Consider the following 16,808-nt stretch of genomic DNA (forward strand, 5'->3'; position numbering starts at 1 on the left):
AACAATATAAATTTATTGATCATCTATAATATTTTCGATCGAATTGATAAAATCAATTTTGTAATAGTATAAACAAATTATATAATAAATATATTTCTTCTTTTCCTTTGATGTGAATAAAATAATTATATGTATAAATCATAAAAAGAATAAAATTTTATTTTGGGTATTAAATTAATTAACTGTACAAAAAACAAAAACCATTTATCAAAAAAATAAGAAAAATGAAAAAGAAGAAAAAGAAAAACATACCAATAATGCATCGCTCGCAAAATTACATTTCAGCCGTATGCTCTCTCTCTCTCTCTCTCTCTCTCTCTCTCTCTTTCTAAGCGCACAAGGTTTCTTTCTTTCTCATCATCCCTCCCACCCGCAATTGCAGGTGTTATAGTTTCTATCTACCTCTCTCTTTCTCTGTAGCTCTCTTTTCGATCCAATCAAATCTACGCGTTCCAGATTCTAGGGTTTCGTTTGCGCAAGTTCGGATCATTACTTGCGTGGCTTGTTCGCTGATTGGTGAATCCTCGATCGTTGATTGCTGGGGTGCGCTAGGGTTTTCTGGGTTCCGCAGATCTGAGTTCGTTCCGGCTCGTGGGGGCAATATTGTTCTTTAATTCAAAATGTTTTGGCGTATGGCGGGATTGTCCACCGCTTCTCCTGTACGTTAGTCCTTTCTTTTTCCTGTTTCTCTTTTATACGTATATGTAACAGTGACTGATATGCTATGGAATTGTTTGTATTGGTTTTGCATTGGTTTCTTAATCTGCTTTTATTTAGTTTTCTATTTATTTTTTAATTCGTTGCCAAGAAAATGTGGGATCGGAGAAAGAAATAGAAACTCTGGCCTATTTTTTCTTTATTGTTCCGGACACATGAACATGTTATTGCATGTGCATATGCATATGCATGGGCTGCAACCAACGTATTTTGCTTGAATTTGATACAATTTGTCTTTAGTTTTCTTTTTTAGTCAGAGTGCATGAGTTGCAGAAATCGGATCAGTTGTCCAGTCAAAATAACTTATAGGGGTGATATTTTTCTATGTCGTTTCTAGTATTGGTTGTATATGATGAACATCAGAGAAGCGATTTCACTCTGACTTCTTCTTTCTCCTTATATTTCTCTTAAGTTCGAGGTGCTTTGACTCTTAATTTTCTTTTGAAAACTGAGCCAGTGGATAGTTGCTTCTTAGTTTGGGTGTTGGTTAGAGTGAATTCTCACAATATAAAGAATTCAGTTAACTCAATCTGGAACAGCAAGGTGGTTATGCTGGAAAATTGATTAACTAGGAGTTGTTTTTCTAGTATCACCATAGAATGTAGGCATTGGGAGATCGAGGATGATGATGTATAGAATTAGGATTGGGATGAATAAATTGTAAAATGCATCCAGGTATTGCATAAATTAGAGTGGTTAGTGCCAAAATGCTTGTATTCTAATGTTTTTCCTTGAACATTGATAACTCCTTGTGAGATTGAGAACCTATGTTCTTAAACTGATGATTATGTTATTTCTTATTCAACCTTTTGAATTCAAAGAACTATAAGCAAGTCGTGGCATTGCATTCCAATTTTTGACACCAAAGACTTACCTTGATATGAAGTGTCTTTTTGAAACTATGCAGCTTTAAAGTTGCCCATAATGATAATTTGTGAACTTTTATCATTTTAGGTTAGATACTTGATTTTTTCCTTCTTTTTTCGAATCAATTTCTAATTATGGTAACATCTATTTTAATTTCTTTATGCTAAATATCTTCCATGCTTGTGAAATCCATTTTAGTTTCTTTCTTGAGTTTGAGAAGATATTTTAAAACAATATCTGGTTGTGGTGCTACCAGCTAAGTCTAGTTACGTTGAAAAGCATTGTTAAGATTTACAAGTATTAATGGTAATCGAGATAGATTGAATAATTAAGGTAGTTATACTAGTTGACCATGTGCAACTTACCTATGAAATGCCATTTTTAGTTGATATTAAAAGAAAGAAAGAAAGAAAGAAAGAAAGAAAGAAAAAAACATTTATGAATTAACAGTTACTTCCCAAAAAAAAAAAAATTAAAGAAGCATTGGGGAGTGATTTGGTGAAAGTCGGTGGGCTCTGCTATAATATAATGTTGTTCAAATTTACTGAAGTTGATATGATTTTCAAAGCTTTAATATGAAAGGGTTTTATTTATTTATTTTTTTTTGAAGGCCGAAATATATTGTTTTTCATGGACTGAATCTCAAAGGTATTCCAAACTACTTAGGATTTGAGTCCAATTTATTTGGGTTGATTTACCTTAGAAAAGAGTTTTATTGCTCTTTTCCTTTTAATCTCAACCAAACTTGAAAGTGTAGAAGATCTGGAAATTGCTGGAGTATACCCTGTGCCTAGTTGGTTTCTTTACTAAGGTGCTTCTTTCATGTTAATGAGTCAGTGTTTCATGTTTAGGGTTGACATCTGTATAGATGTGGAAGAAACTAGTATGTACGGCTTCATTTGTGACAAATTTTCTAGGTTTGTATTTGTCTTTGTGCTGCAACCTTCCACTCTTTTAGGCTAGTACAAAAAGTTACCTCTAGCTGAAAGAAATTGATTGCCGAGTATAATTCTCAACTTGTATTGTTTGAAACTCTACAGTTTCTGACTGGCATATCATGCAATGTGGTTGACATGGACACATTGAAGTAAAGGCTCTTTAAAGCATCAGTTCTACTTGCTTTAATTCAGCAACTGTCTAATGCTTTTCTTCAAAAATGGAAATGATTTCCTGTGTTTGTTGTTAGTGTACTACTAAATGTTTTTGGGTGAATGACAGCACTCAATATTTGCTTATTTGGAAGGTTAAATGTTTTGCTTTTTGGATATTGTTTGCTAATGTGAATATATTGCCATCGGTTGTTTACATCTGCTCTGGTTTTTGAATCCATATTGCAGGTGGAGACAATTTTGGACAAGGAAAATTACACATTGGAGGAGCTTCTTGATGAAGATGAAATCATTCAAGAATGCAAAGCCCTTAATGGTCGCCTAATCAACTTGTAATGCCTTTTCTACATCTATATCTTTTAGTTGTTGGTTGGTAACATGTTTAGTTTTTAGTTTTAGTTTTTATTTTTATTTTTATTTTCCTACCTGATTATGTAATTTGCTTATGTGAAGTGTTAGCTAATGATAGTTATGGATTGATAGACATCTTAAACAAGAATAAACTTGAAGGGAAGCGGAAAAAAAAAAAAAAAGGAATTTGAAGTTTTGTTCAATTTGGTGTTTATTTCCCCTTAACTTTATGGTTAACTTATATATATTTAACAAACTCTAACTACCACTAACTGACCATTGACATAAGCAAATTACACACAATTAAGAATTTAAGTATAGAAAAATAAAAAAGAAAAACTAAAAATCAACCACATATCCAAACAGCTCCTTACTTTTCTTTTTTATTTATTTATTTATTGTCAGAGTCGATGTTTGGGCTTTGATTAATATTTTGGGTATCCATTTGAATATTTACTTGGTGTGAATGAAAACTGTTGATAATTTTTTTTTTTAATCAAACCGGGGCTTAATTGCAGCCCCCAAAAAATTGATGATATTTGATTCTTAAAATTTTGTAAAAAATGATGTTTCTATTCATAGGTGTCAAATAAACTATGGATTGAGAAGAGAAATTATAGATTGGCTGGCTCCTTGTGAGACCTTTGTTCTGTATCTCAGATACATTATGGATGCCTCAATTAATGAAAAAATTTCTCTGTTCTTTAACCTAACATGTCAGAACTGTGTGTAAATCATTTCGATATGTGCATGCTATAAATTTCTTCTCAGCGTGCTGGGATTGATTTTTTTTTTTTTTAAAACTTTATTGAATCGGTGTCTTAACCAATTTTTTGGTTCAATTCTTTTTCTGATCCACAATTTCTTTGAAAAGGTTTACTGGTATTCTGAGGGGTGCTTTAGGGGTCTTTGTGCACTTTATGCCACCAATTTTTACATGTAATTTGCCTTTCTTACCAAATTACATTTTTCTGTGTTGCTGTTACGTGTTGCAGTTTGAGAGAAAGATCCCAGGTTGAACAACTCATACGTTATATTGTGGAAGAAGCTCCTGAGGATGCTGAAAAGAGGCGAACTTTTAAGTAAGTTTCTTGAACTTGTAAATAGCGCCTGATTCTCCTCTTCACCTGCACTATTATCTTATAAATTTTTTTTGTGCCCAGATTTCCATTCATTGCCTGTGAGATCTTTACTTGTGAAGTTGATATCATACTCAAAACATTGGTGGAGGATGAGGAGGTTAGATGTTTAACTATTCAATCCCTTCTTATCTGATTGGAAATCTGAAGAATGTAGAAATTTTCTGAGTCAGTTAATTCTTATTTGCAGTTGATGAACTTGTTGTTTTCCTTTTTGGAACCGAAAAACTCGCACAGCACACTCCTGGCTGGGTACTTTAGCAAGGTATTGCTTTCTTGAGCTTCTGAATTATTAGTAATCTTCATATTTTGGTGGGAAATCAGTTTTTACCTATATGAAATAAGAGTTATTGTTACTTTTACTTATTTTAAGAGTTCCTCACTCCCCTTATTCTTTCATTTTCAATATATTAACTGGGGAGTTCATGCATACTAATTTTTCCTTGTTAGGTTGTCATATGCCTGCTCTTGCGTAAGACAGTTCCATTTATGAATTATATCCAAGTAAGTAAACAGATTTTCATTATTTGATTTGAAATTATATGCTAACACAAGATTTGATGTATAATTGTTGTGGCATATATGATTCATTACTTTGCGTGCCGACAGACTAGAAAGGATACAAACATAACAAAAATTTATTGAATCATAATTTCAGATGAGATGAGGTTGCAACTTCAAGAGAAAGCTGTGTGTTGTTTAGATAAGGATTTAGTCATGGGGACCCATTTGCTTGTCATTGTATAGTGTAGTTGATGTAGGACGAACTGAAAATTAAAAGGTAGGCTCTAGTATCACACTAGAACAATTTTAGGAATCACTCCTAAAATCCCTAGGCATTACATCTAAGTTTGTTTTGCATCACACAAAACCAGAGAAATAACTCTCTTAAAGATACTTGTATTATTAATCAACTTTTCTAAAAGAGTTACAAAGACCCCTATTTATAATAAAATCACTTAACAACATTAGGAAACCAAAATAATACCTAACAAACTAATTAATAAAAATTCCTGACAACATAAGGAAACTAAAATAATAAAGTAATTCTCATGAAATAAGGAAACTAAGTTAGGCTAAGGCTGCTAGATCCTTGAAAGGCAAATAAGCCCATCTTCATCCTAGATCATTCCAAATCAAAGTTTGGGCTTTAGAATTTGATTTTCCTATCCTTTAATAAGTTTTCAAAGGTTGTTTCAAATTTGCAACGATTTCTTGTTTCCACCTTGCATCAGTAGTCTTTTCACTCTATGTTGTAGTTTTTACTCCCAAAATATTCCAAATTTAAATGAGCAAATATTGACATGTATGTGCTGTAGGGTTACGATTCATCTTCTCTCCTTGTATGCTTTTCTTATGCTGATGGAATCGTTGTATCTGCTTGCAAATTTTATACTTGTACATGGTATCCCCTTTGTTTTAAAAAAGCAAAGCAACAACTGGAGTCTTTTTGTATGAGTCAACTATTAGAGAATTGGAGTATCACCATTTATAATTGACAACCAAAGTCTGTGGAATGATTCAATCAATTAATAGAACGGTGGAGTCTACTGCTTTTTTAGCTTGCAGATGGCTTGTGGATTTACTATTCTTGCCAATTTAGTATTCAGTAGATATGCATAGATAGCAATTTCTTTCTATTTTGTGTTAGATGCTTTTACTTAGATGATTATGTTATTTTACATTTGATTCGTCTTGATTCTTAATTTTGGACAAATGCTTTGTTTAATCAGCTATCTAAATTCTTTGAGTTGATGCATTGTCCTTAAGCTGACATGTTGTCCTAATCTGGTCATTCAGGAGCATCAAGATATAGTCCGAAAGCTAGTTGAACTGGTTGGGATCACATCTATTATGGAGGTTGGTTGTTGGTCACCTTTGTTTGTTGCTTCTGGTACTTGAAATTTTTCGTTTTGTATTCGAAGTTCTTTAACTATCAATAACATTATAAAACTTCTGGTTACTATCAGTTGCCATCCAATATACTCATGAGATACAGTAGTTCATGATAACCCTTTTACTCATCAAGCAGGTTTTAATACGGTTGATTGGTGCGGATGAACATATGTATACAAATTATTTGGAGGCAATGCAGTGGATTCAAGAGACTGATGTTCTGGAGATGATTGCAGACAAGTTCAGCTCTTCGGTAAGTGATTTTAATTTTACATGTGAGCTCTATTTTGTGAGTCCAGCATTAATGCTAACCGGTCGTGTGTGTGGGTGTGTGTTTCATCTTCCCCTCCTCTCCCCTCTTCTTCCTTTCACCATTTTATAGATATGAATTCTATTTTTCAGTTTTGATTTATTGAATCTGATATTTTGTTATTGGTGCTTTGAAGAAGGGCTTCTAGTGATGAGCTTCTTGCTACTTTTTATCTACTTTATCAAATTTTATGTTTTGTATGTTGTTTCTTCCTGAAGCTGCCTCATAATTGACTATTGGTTTCCTTATCTCTTCGTGAGTGTTGTTTTGTGGTCACTTTTTGTCCTATTTTATGACTTGTACATTGTTGACCTTTGTTTCCAGCTATCAGGTTTAAACTCTGATTTTCATAGTAAGCATACCATGTTATGCCTGGAAACCCGCAACAATATGTAGCACCTTTATGCGTATACTTCAAAGTTTTGTTCTATACTTTGGTTCATAAATACTGCTTATCTATTATTACTCTAGTTTGAGTTTATTTGTTGTGAGCGAAATGGTTAAATCTAGTCTTAATGATTCTACATCTGTGTCCTTAAATCATCGTGGTTTGTGTATGCATCATAAATAACTTTTTGGATCATAGTTTGAAGTGGGATTTAAAATTTTACTTTTAGCTATCTTCTTCTCATATTTTCTCCTGTTTGGTGGTGATGGCATTTTTTAATCAACAAATCTAATTATTCAAGGTTAATATTATTTTCTCACAAATATTACATGAGTAGGAAATCTATTTGCTGAGTTCTTCAATTTCCTGTGCAAATGGTTTAAAATTATGTTCTCTTTTTCACGTGCTTCTCTATTAAATTTGTGAGTGACATCAACAAAATTCTTTTACATGATTTTGACAGGATTGTCCTGAGGTGCATGCCAATGCAGCAGAGACACTTTGTGCTATAACACGGTTTGCTCCTCCTGGTCTTTCTACTAAAATCTCTAGCCCAAGGTAAGATTTTGTTTTCTTCTCACTTGAGAATATATATACCACTGCTCTCTAGGTTTTCCTTCAAGCTCATTTGTATTTTTGTACACAGTTTTATCGGACAATTATTTCGTCATGTTTTGGAGGACTCACGGCCAAAATCTGTTCTAATTAACTCATTATCAGTATGCATCTCTTTGTTAGACCCTAAAAGACTAACTTTGGGAACATATTATATGTATGGCCGCCAAATAACTCATGGATCCACAATTACTGCTAATACTGAGACTGTTGAGGGTATGCTGGAGAGCCTAGGTAAGTTACCTCCTTTTATTTTGGTCTCCGATATTTAGTAATTATAGCATTTCTCAGATGCTCTTTTATGGTTTTCTCATTGGAAAATTGTTTCTTCTAGGCATTGCAAAAGGTAACTTTTTTTAACTGCTACCTAGTGTAGACCTTGATGAATATCTTTCTTTTTTATTTTTTTCTTTTTTTTTCCCTCTTTTGGTGGGTGTTCCCTGATTGGTGTTGCCTAGGCATTTCTACGGTTGGATATTATTTGTGGAACCATGAATTTACAGCTCCTTATGTTTGATTTTCATTAGCATGATTTTTATTTTATGGCCATGTCCTTGACTGCTTTTGTTTTGCAGTACATATTTTACATAAATGATCGGTCAGTACAAAGGGACAAATACATGTAGAAATATTATATTAAAATTAAAGACATTAGAAGGTATAAAATGGACGGAAAAGAAAGTGAAAGTGAGTTTCATTGTTCATGAGCAGAGATATCAAGACAATTGCTCTAATATAACAAAAGAAAAGGAAGAGTGTTCCTTCCTCCTGAATGATTTGACTTGAATGCCACAAAATGTGAGGAGGCATTGCTAAAATTGTATCTAGGTTATTTTTTAAGCAAAATGGTTATGACCGCCATGAAGGCATAAAGTTGGTGACAGAACCATCCAGACTCTAAAAGGAAAAGCACATTCTGTAGTTCTCAATTTGAAGCAGTGATGATGGGTTTCTCTGCATGTTACAATCCAAAAACTATTAATAGAGGGTAATTGTCTTTTGTTCAAATTGTCAAATGACAGTTTTAATCAGTGCATGCGAAGCATGCGACTTAAAAGAGTTTTCTTAGTTTATTAGGTATATGGCTAGTATATATAGGCACCTTTTAACTGCTCCAGGCTAATCTTGTACAAGTTTTATGCCATTTCACTGAAGGTCTCCCATTGATGAATAATCGATTTAGTCGATTCTAAGTGGGCACCTTCAGGGGGTACACTCGATTTCATAACTTCCTCTTCTTTTACTTTTGATTTTATCAATCATAATTTTATTAAAATGAGAGCTCATTCCAAGATTTTGGGGGACAAGAACCAGCTAAAATATAATTTGCTACTTCAATCCTAATTAGACCAAAACTTTCCAGTCCATATAAACTGTAATGAGACCAAAATTAAAAATATGGACCATAATGAAAGCAAAATGTTTGAATTCTTTTGCCAAAGAAGTCCACAATGATGCCAGAGTTAAAGTCCCACAGAAATTCGTTATCCTGTGAATATGCTTTATAGAATCTGCAATTTTTCTCCAACCAAAAGAGGAATAAAATTAAACTTTCATTTATGATCCTAGATTTTTCATTTTCTTTTTTGGTTATTCAAAGATAGAAACAAGTCTAGGAATGTGTAATAATTCGAGGATATTGATGTCCAGCTTCTAGCTTTGAATTGGTAATTCACATCAGTATAGGATCATAGGGTGTGTTTAATTCACAGAATGAAATTGGTAACAGAATGGAATTGAATCAAATAATCAATGATGGAATCAAAACAACTAAGGAATGGAATGAAATAACAACATTCTATTGTTGATTGAAACATGAATTTGATGAATGATGAAAACTAATTAAACTGGTACTCTCTATTTTTATGGAGAAGAAAATTTTATATGTGGTGAAGTTTACACTAATATTCAGAATATTGATCTGGTTGCTATCTGCAGGTGATCTGCTCAAGCTTTTGGATTTTTCATCTACAGACAATGTTCTTTTAACTACATATGGCAAGTTACAGCCCCCTCTTGGAAAACATCGTTTAAAGGTACTCTTTGTATGAGTTTTGCTGGTCTTTCTTGGTCTACTTTTTAAGGATCACATTCTTTTTTTATTTTAGTTGTGACTTGTGTTGTTTTGGAACATCATGGACTTTGTGGCACTTCAATTTAAGTGTTAGATAAATTCACATTAAATTGCCTAAATTTTAGAAAAATTAATGGAGATTTTTAAGGGCAATTTTTGTATGTTTATGCTTCTTAGCACTGAACATGGGATTTTTCAGATTGTAGAGTTCATTTCAGTGTTACTGGCAGTTGGTAGTGAAGCTGCTGAGAAGGAATTGATTCGTCTTGGAGCAGTACAAAGAATTTTAGACTTGTTCTTTGAGTAAGTTTACAATTATTCTCATTTTATGGGGGCTGATTTGATCCCAGGCCTTATTCCTTGTTCTATTGTGACCCTAGGTACCCATATAATAACTTTCTGCATCACCACATAGAGAATATTGTAGTATCATGTTTGGAGAGCAAGAATTCTTCTCTAGTAGAACATCTTCTTCGTGATTGTAATCTTGTTGGAAAAATAGTTGAAGCAGAGAAGAATTTCACTTTGGCAGCTGATTCGAGCAAGGTGGTTCAATCCTCCATAACTGTTGACTATCTTTTCATCAAGATAGTTATTATTTTTTTGTGTTGCATTTGTGTTTTTGCAACTTTTAGATAGCTGATATTTACATGGTTCAATTCTTCCTCCAGCCAACACTCCCTGCTGAGGGTAGATCACCACCCAGGATAGGAAATATTGGACATCTAACACGTATATCCAACAAACTTGTTCAGCTTGGCAATAACAACAGCAATGTTCAGGCTATTCTGCAGGTTTATTTTTATTTTCCATATCTATGTTTGTTGGTATCTTTATCCGAATTTCAGTTTAGGTTGAATACCTGAGTTTTAGAATGAAGTTTTTTATTGAACTATCTTCTCTTCCTTTCTTGGTACGATTCATATTGTCACGAGCTATTCATTTATGACAATCTAAAGCAAATGTTTCTTACTTAAAATACATTGAACTTGATGCTATAAACTTATATATTGCTGTACTATTGTTTTTGCTGTTTTCTAAGGTGATTTTTCCTTTCACAGGAAAATAGTGAGTGGACCGATTACGCAAATGTACTAGGAAAGCGTAATGCAGTGGAAAATGTTTACCAGTGGGCTTGTGGGTACGTATACTTATTCTTTATTGCTTAACTGTTACCTTTTTAATCCCAAATTCATTATTTATGCGAGTTGCATTTATGGAATAGCTCAAAGTAGGTGAAAGTTTCACATATTGCTAGTGTTGTGTATTAGAATAGGCAAGGCTTGTTTTAAGTGGCATTCATTCAGTAAAGGGTGCAAGGGTGGATACAGTCATCTTCCACCATAAGCTCTGAAATTACACTTGGACTGGATTCCTTGCATCTTTGTCCCCAACAACTAACGTGTCATTTGGTAATATGATTTTTAGTTTTTGGTTTTTATTTTCCTCTACCAAATTGTGTGTAATTTGCTTATGTCAAGTGTGTGTTAGTGATAGTTAGAGTTTGTTAGGCATCTAAGTTAGCTATAAAATTAAGGACGAAAAAAATAAATAAATGATAAACACATTGTGTTGGCTTTTGTTTCTTTTTTCTTTCTAAGTTTTTAGTTGTTTAATGTGTCTAACAAACCATAACTAACATTAGCTAACACTTGACATAAGCAAATTACACATAATTAGGTATAAAGAAAATAAAACATGACCTAATAACTAACCATGTTACCAAATGATTCCGAATTGTTCTCTTTTTCCTCTTCTTCTTTTTCTTTTTGGTGCATCATTCTTTGTATAATAAATGAAAAGCTGAAGTAAACTAGGATACCGCACAAAGGTGACATTTATGAATTTTAGAACTTTGTAAAGCTTGGTTTTATAACCTGGTAATCACCACATTATGGATGCATTATGTGCATAGTAATCAGCCAGTCTTACTTGCAAGAGTGTCTTGCTTTTATCCATTGTGGTTTATGACATGTTTGATGCTTCAAAGTTGGTCATAATTGAACTGATAGGCGCAACCTCATAGCAGGTTGCTATCCTGTCCCTGTGGAACCATTATTTAACAAAGTGTTTGCTGGGCCATAGGTAGGACGTCCATTTTCAGACACTGCTAGTTCAGAGTTAATCCTTTTTTTTTTAATTATATTTATTTTTATTTTTATAATTTTAGACAGGCAAAGCTATTTTTCTTTCTTACATTTTTCTGAACTCAACCTTAATATCCTTGTCTTTCTTCGGCTTTCTGGTTGTGGTTTTGAAGATAGTAATATTGCCAAAACAACCTGATGGTAGGGAACTCTTTTTTCTATTGGCATGTATAAAATAAACAAGATTATATTAAAGACCACCTTTTTTGAAAAAAGTTTATTTATTTCCTCTGTAGCTCATATCAAGGTGATTGCTTCTCTCTTCTCTTCTGTACATGCTAATACTCACTCTTTACCATAACCCTTTTCTAATATCCTAATTTGTATTATTTCTATTATATAATCATTTGATTTAATTTACTGTACCAGGCGGCCGACAGCATTACAGGATCGGGCCAGGGATAGTGATGATGATGATTACCAAGATAGAGATTATGATGTCGCAGCTCTAGCTAACAACTTAAGCCAGGCGTTCCGATATGGCATTTACAGCAATGATGAAATTGATGAGGTGCCTTATGAAAACTTTTTGATAGTCCTGTTCTAATAATTTTTATAAAGGGCTGTATAAAAGGTGGAAAATTTAAAATTTTATGGGGATGAGTAAAATGGGTAAAGATACATGTAAACATAAAACAAGGCTTTACAGAAATTTTAGGAATGTAAAAACACATGCCCCCTTAAGAAGATAATCATTGTGATATAGCTACTTTGTTTAAGACATTATTAAATGATGATGATTATGGCACTTGGAAGTCGGCGCCAAAAATACATTGAATTCCAGTCAATTCTTCCCAAAATATTTTTATGTGACAAGACTTTACTAGGATCATGCACTCTCAAAGACCACCAATGTAACTATATACATGGCTTATTTGAATGGAATCTGAAAATTTCCCATATGGTAAATAACCAATAGATCCTCATAATGATACATTCATCTGAAAGACTGAACTAAATGCTCTTGGGATACCACCCTAAATGAACCAACTTAGTGATGACCACCTCTCTTGCTTATGTAAATTGATGCTTTGGTTATCCTTGCTAGTTTTTGTTCTGATTTGCCCTTGAATTTATATCTGAATGCCAGATTAGTTTTTTATTTAAAAATGTAAAGCATCATAGGAAAAAAAAATTCTCCATGTCTGTCCTAATAAATGATGGTAACAATACCGTTATGATCTTAGAATTATCATTCAAGCATTTTTACTGTAATTTTCATTTGGTAAAATGGTATCTATACATGCTTTTTCAGGGCCATGGCTCACTCGAACGAGATGATGAGGTATGAGAAATTTGTATTTTGATAGCAAGTTTTACTTCTGCACATTGAAAAGGGTATTTTCTTTGGCTTGAGTGAAACATGAATGATTGCAATGTGTTTTGATTGTGTTTGTAAATTTTATGATGAGGAGGTCTAATCTTCTGATTATATGCATAAATTCGGTATTTTCTTTTGATTAAATTGGAATTATAGTGTGTTTGGCCATGTTTAATGGGCACTATTTTCTTTAAAGATGGGTGATGTCAAATGCACAATTCACACTGCCTCCCATTCTCTCTGTATTCTGTCATGAGCATTAAGATACATATTAAAAAGCTATATTTTATTCCACCTAGATTTGTTTATCATGCAAGGTGTTGTTGAAGTGTATTTCTTATTTTTTAATTACAGGATTATATACTAGCAACAATCAGATGGGATGGAGAAGACTTGAATTAGAACTTGATTGAAAAGCAGTGTGTAGGAAGTACATATACTTTTGCATTGTGTCATAGATATGTACTCCTTTTAGGGTTATTATCATTCACTTCTCCTTAGGATTGGCCTAAATACAATTTTTGACCCCTTTGGTTTAAAAAATTTCATCAACTTCCCTCTTGATTCAAAAAGTCATCATTTTTCTCCTTATTGTTTCATTCATACCACATGAATTACTATCTCCGTACCTCCAATAGAGATGCTATATGAAACTATCATAACATGAGAGACAAAATCTTGATGGGGGCAAACATTAGGGGGTTCACATGAAATATTCTTTTTTTTTTTTTAATTATTATTTTAATTAATTTATTTATTTTTACTGACGGCTGCTATTGGGGATCATTTCAAAACAAAAAGAAAGTAGTAAAAACTCTGGATCATAGTGCTTTAGCTTGGGCCTTTTTTTTGTACAAGTTTTGTATTCAGCAATTGTCTTTTCCTCTTCCTCTTATCTTTTCCTCATGATTCTCTGGTTGGAATAGTTGATAATGGAAGTTTTCTTACTGCTTGGGCAGGATGTCTACTTTGATGATGAATCTGCTGAAGTTGTCATATCATCTTTGCGATTGGGAGATGACCAGGAAAGGTAGGTGGAAACCCTTTGGTCTTCTTTTCCATCTCTTGGTTACTTGGACTTGCAATTTTTAGAAAGATTATCTAGGATTCTGCTGTCTGCTTGGCTTTCTGGTTTTGTGGCATTTTATCTAATTTATTATTATGCGTCCATAAAAACTAGAAAAAACCATTATGAGCATTAAATTATGGGCATTTTGGCTGTATTGACCACTTCAGTCTTCTAGAAATAATTATCTTACCCATTGATGAACCTATCTCGTCCTGCTGGTGAGTCTTGTGTCAATTCTAATTTTAACTTTAGGTTGAACTGCTATTTTCAAGGATTTGTCTTCTTTTTTTTTTTTTTTTTTTTTTTTTTTTTTTTTTTTGCTGGTAGTCTGACACCGTCCATTTTGAAGGAAAGTCCGTCCTCCAATGTGCTTTCTTTGGCCAAGTTCTCTTAAATTGCCAAGTCATGGCGTAAAAGGACTTGATTGGCATTAATTACTTGTTTTGCAATAATGTGTGATCAAAGATTTCCTATAGAAGATTCTGGTTGTGATGGTTTAACTGTTGCATGCAGTGGTTCTCTCTTTACAAATTCCAACTGGTTTGCTTTTGAGGATGAGAGAGTTACCAATGATCGGTCAACTGGATCACTTGCATCTCCCTCACCAAATGCCGAGGGAACTGGTGTGGTCAATGGTGCTGGTGATGACAATGTGATAGTTGGTGAAGACGATGACTTGGTTGACACGGCAACATCTTCACCGGAACCAGAAGCAAAGTTTGAAGACAATCAACTTCACGAGTTCAACAATTTTAGGGAAATGGAATCTGATGAAACAGATAAACCACCTGAATGGGTTGAGTGGCGGGAGACTTCAGACTCAGGGGAACCATCTGGTGTACTTCCAAATGGTGAAGTTGAAGTGGAATCCGCAGAACCTGCTATATCTTCTCAATCAGCCACCGATTCATTGGTAAAGAATGATGAAGTTGCTGCTGGACATTCGGCAGCATCAAAGGACGAAAGCCCTAGTTCAGTCCCTCCTGAGCCAGTACAATCTGTGGTTGAGACTTCACTTCTAGAAGCTACCACTTGTGAAAATGTGGCAATGACTGTAGGAAAAGAAGACACTCATGAAGCTGATGAATGTGTTAAAAAAGTTGACAACGACAATAAAGAAGGGAACTGATGGAAATTGTCAATGATCAGTTTTAACTGGCTAACTTGATACCTTGCAACATTGATCAGGTGGGAGGTTGAATTCAGACACTTAGGTTGCTTGGCCGCTGTACTTTTAGTGCCTACTGTACATCGTGAATGGGGCAGTGTTGCCAAACAGGGCTTATATTTTTTTTCCCACCTTGAGAAATTTGCTCTCTCTCTCTCTCTCTCTCTCTCTCTCTCTCTCGGAAAAAGGGAAGGGTTCTGATTCGCAAACCTTTTATTAATTAATTTAACGATATTATCAATCTTTAGTTTCTCCTGATAGATGATACAGAAGTTGGATTTCTCACGTGTTGCATGTATTTTGATCAAGGACCTGACAGTATAGATTACTACTATCTGAGTCTCAAATATTGGTGATGGAAATGATCTATGTGAATGTGAACATTTTGCTGTACTTTTTATCGAGTAGAGTGGATATAATTTGCAGTTTTATAATTGAATTACATCTGTTATGGACAGCAGAAAGACAGCTGAAAGTAGTCCATTTCATTTCGTTAGTGCTTCGTGTGTAATGTTTAATCTTCTTTCTTTATGATGATGAACTCGAACCGGTAACACCTGTTGCATTTATGACGAATTTCCATAATCTTTTTTTATTACGTAGGTTTCCATAGTATTCTATGTACTTTGAAGGTTTCTAGTTGTTAATAGCGGATAATTGTGCACAAAATTGGGATATGGTTTAGTTGCTGAATTAATCCGAGTAAATATCATGAAACAGTGGCTTCTCAGCAACTGTATATTGGATTTGAGAGATTCTTCAAACGGGAGTTGCATTGTCTTAAATAGTATACGAGATTCATAGTTTTTGAAGGTACATATTTGTATCCCTCTTTCTAGTTTTTTCAGTGACAACCCGGAACTTTTACTTTATCAGTGTATATATGTATATATGTATATATATATATATACACTAATAAAATAAAACGATAATTCAGTGATTAAAAATTTAAATATAAGTCTCGTTCTCATTCTAACCAACTATTGAAATTTTTAATTTGTTTTTAATTGGCTATCCGAAAGCAATTTATTAAGTACCTCAACGGGTTAATTAAAAAATAAATATGTAAATACCTCATTGGTTCCACTCCCAGAAAAAAAAAAAAAAAAAAATTTCGCTATGAGAGTTTATATTTTTATTTTTCAAACATATATTTTTACTTGCCCATTGACGTGAGGGGCTAAACTTCTTAAAGGAAAGTTTTAACGAATATGAAGCATATGGATATGAGTTATGTCTTAGAATAAAAGATAAAAGATTCCGAATCCGCTGCTTTATCTCTGCGAACAAAAGAAGTTAATAAATAATGCAACCATAAATATCATGGAAAGTTTGAATTTGGGTCAGGATAAATGCCGGCGGCATGTTAACACATGCAAGTCGGACAGGAAGTGGTGCATCAACTGCAGACGTCCGGATGAGTATAATGTAGGGACTTGCCCTTGAGAATAGAATACAATGCTTTTATTTTCCATTTGATGGCCTCATGTTCGGATTCCAGCTCTAGTAAATTACCCTTATTATCTATACATGCTATTCTTTTTTTTTTTTAATAAAATTTAAGGAAAATTAAATAATATTTTATAGGTATAGAAAATGTATAGAACTCACCTCATTCTTAGTAATTAAAGTAAAAA

The 16,808-nt window shown here is 33.5% G+C and overlaps 1 protein-coding gene across 3 annotated transcripts; it reads left to right on the top strand.

Moving 5' to 3' along the window:
• The first annotated feature begins 258 nt into the window (after window positions 1-258).
• On the top strand, window positions 259-15,564 carry LOC107417977 (uncharacterized). Of its 3 annotated transcripts, XM_016026677.4 has the most exons (19): window positions 260-659; window positions 2,922-3,025; window positions 4,040-4,126; window positions 4,208-4,283; window positions 4,374-4,448; window positions 4,634-4,687; window positions 5,984-6,043; window positions 6,216-6,332; window positions 7,241-7,335; window positions 7,424-7,626; window positions 9,331-9,428; window positions 9,666-9,769; window positions 9,847-10,012; window positions 10,138-10,260; window positions 10,528-10,607; window positions 11,983-12,124; window positions 12,869-12,898; window positions 13,894-13,964; window positions 14,517-15,564. In XM_016026677.4, exons 1-19 carry the CDS (start codon window positions 621-623, stop codon window positions 15,130-15,132), a joined length of 2,340 nt encoding a protein of 779 aa, XP_015882163.3. In that variant the 5' UTR covers window positions 260-620; the 3' UTR covers window positions 15,133-15,564. The 3 variants fall into 3 exon arrangements, with proteins under 3 accessions (XP_015882232.3, XP_048328609.2, XP_015882163.3); XM_016026746.4 differs by lacking the exon at window positions 12,869-12,898 and having other exon boundaries at window positions 259-659; XM_048472652.2 differs by lacking the exon at window positions 4,634-4,687 and having other exon boundaries at window positions 259-659.
• Window positions 15,565-16,808: the final 1,244 nt, after the last annotated feature.

This window comes from Ziziphus jujuba, chromosome 1 (genome assembly GCF_031755915.1).
Source record: "Ziziphus jujuba cultivar Dongzao chromosome 1, ASM3175591v1".
NCBI lineage: Eukaryota > Viridiplantae > Streptophyta > Magnoliopsida > Rosales > Rhamnaceae > Ziziphus > Ziziphus jujuba.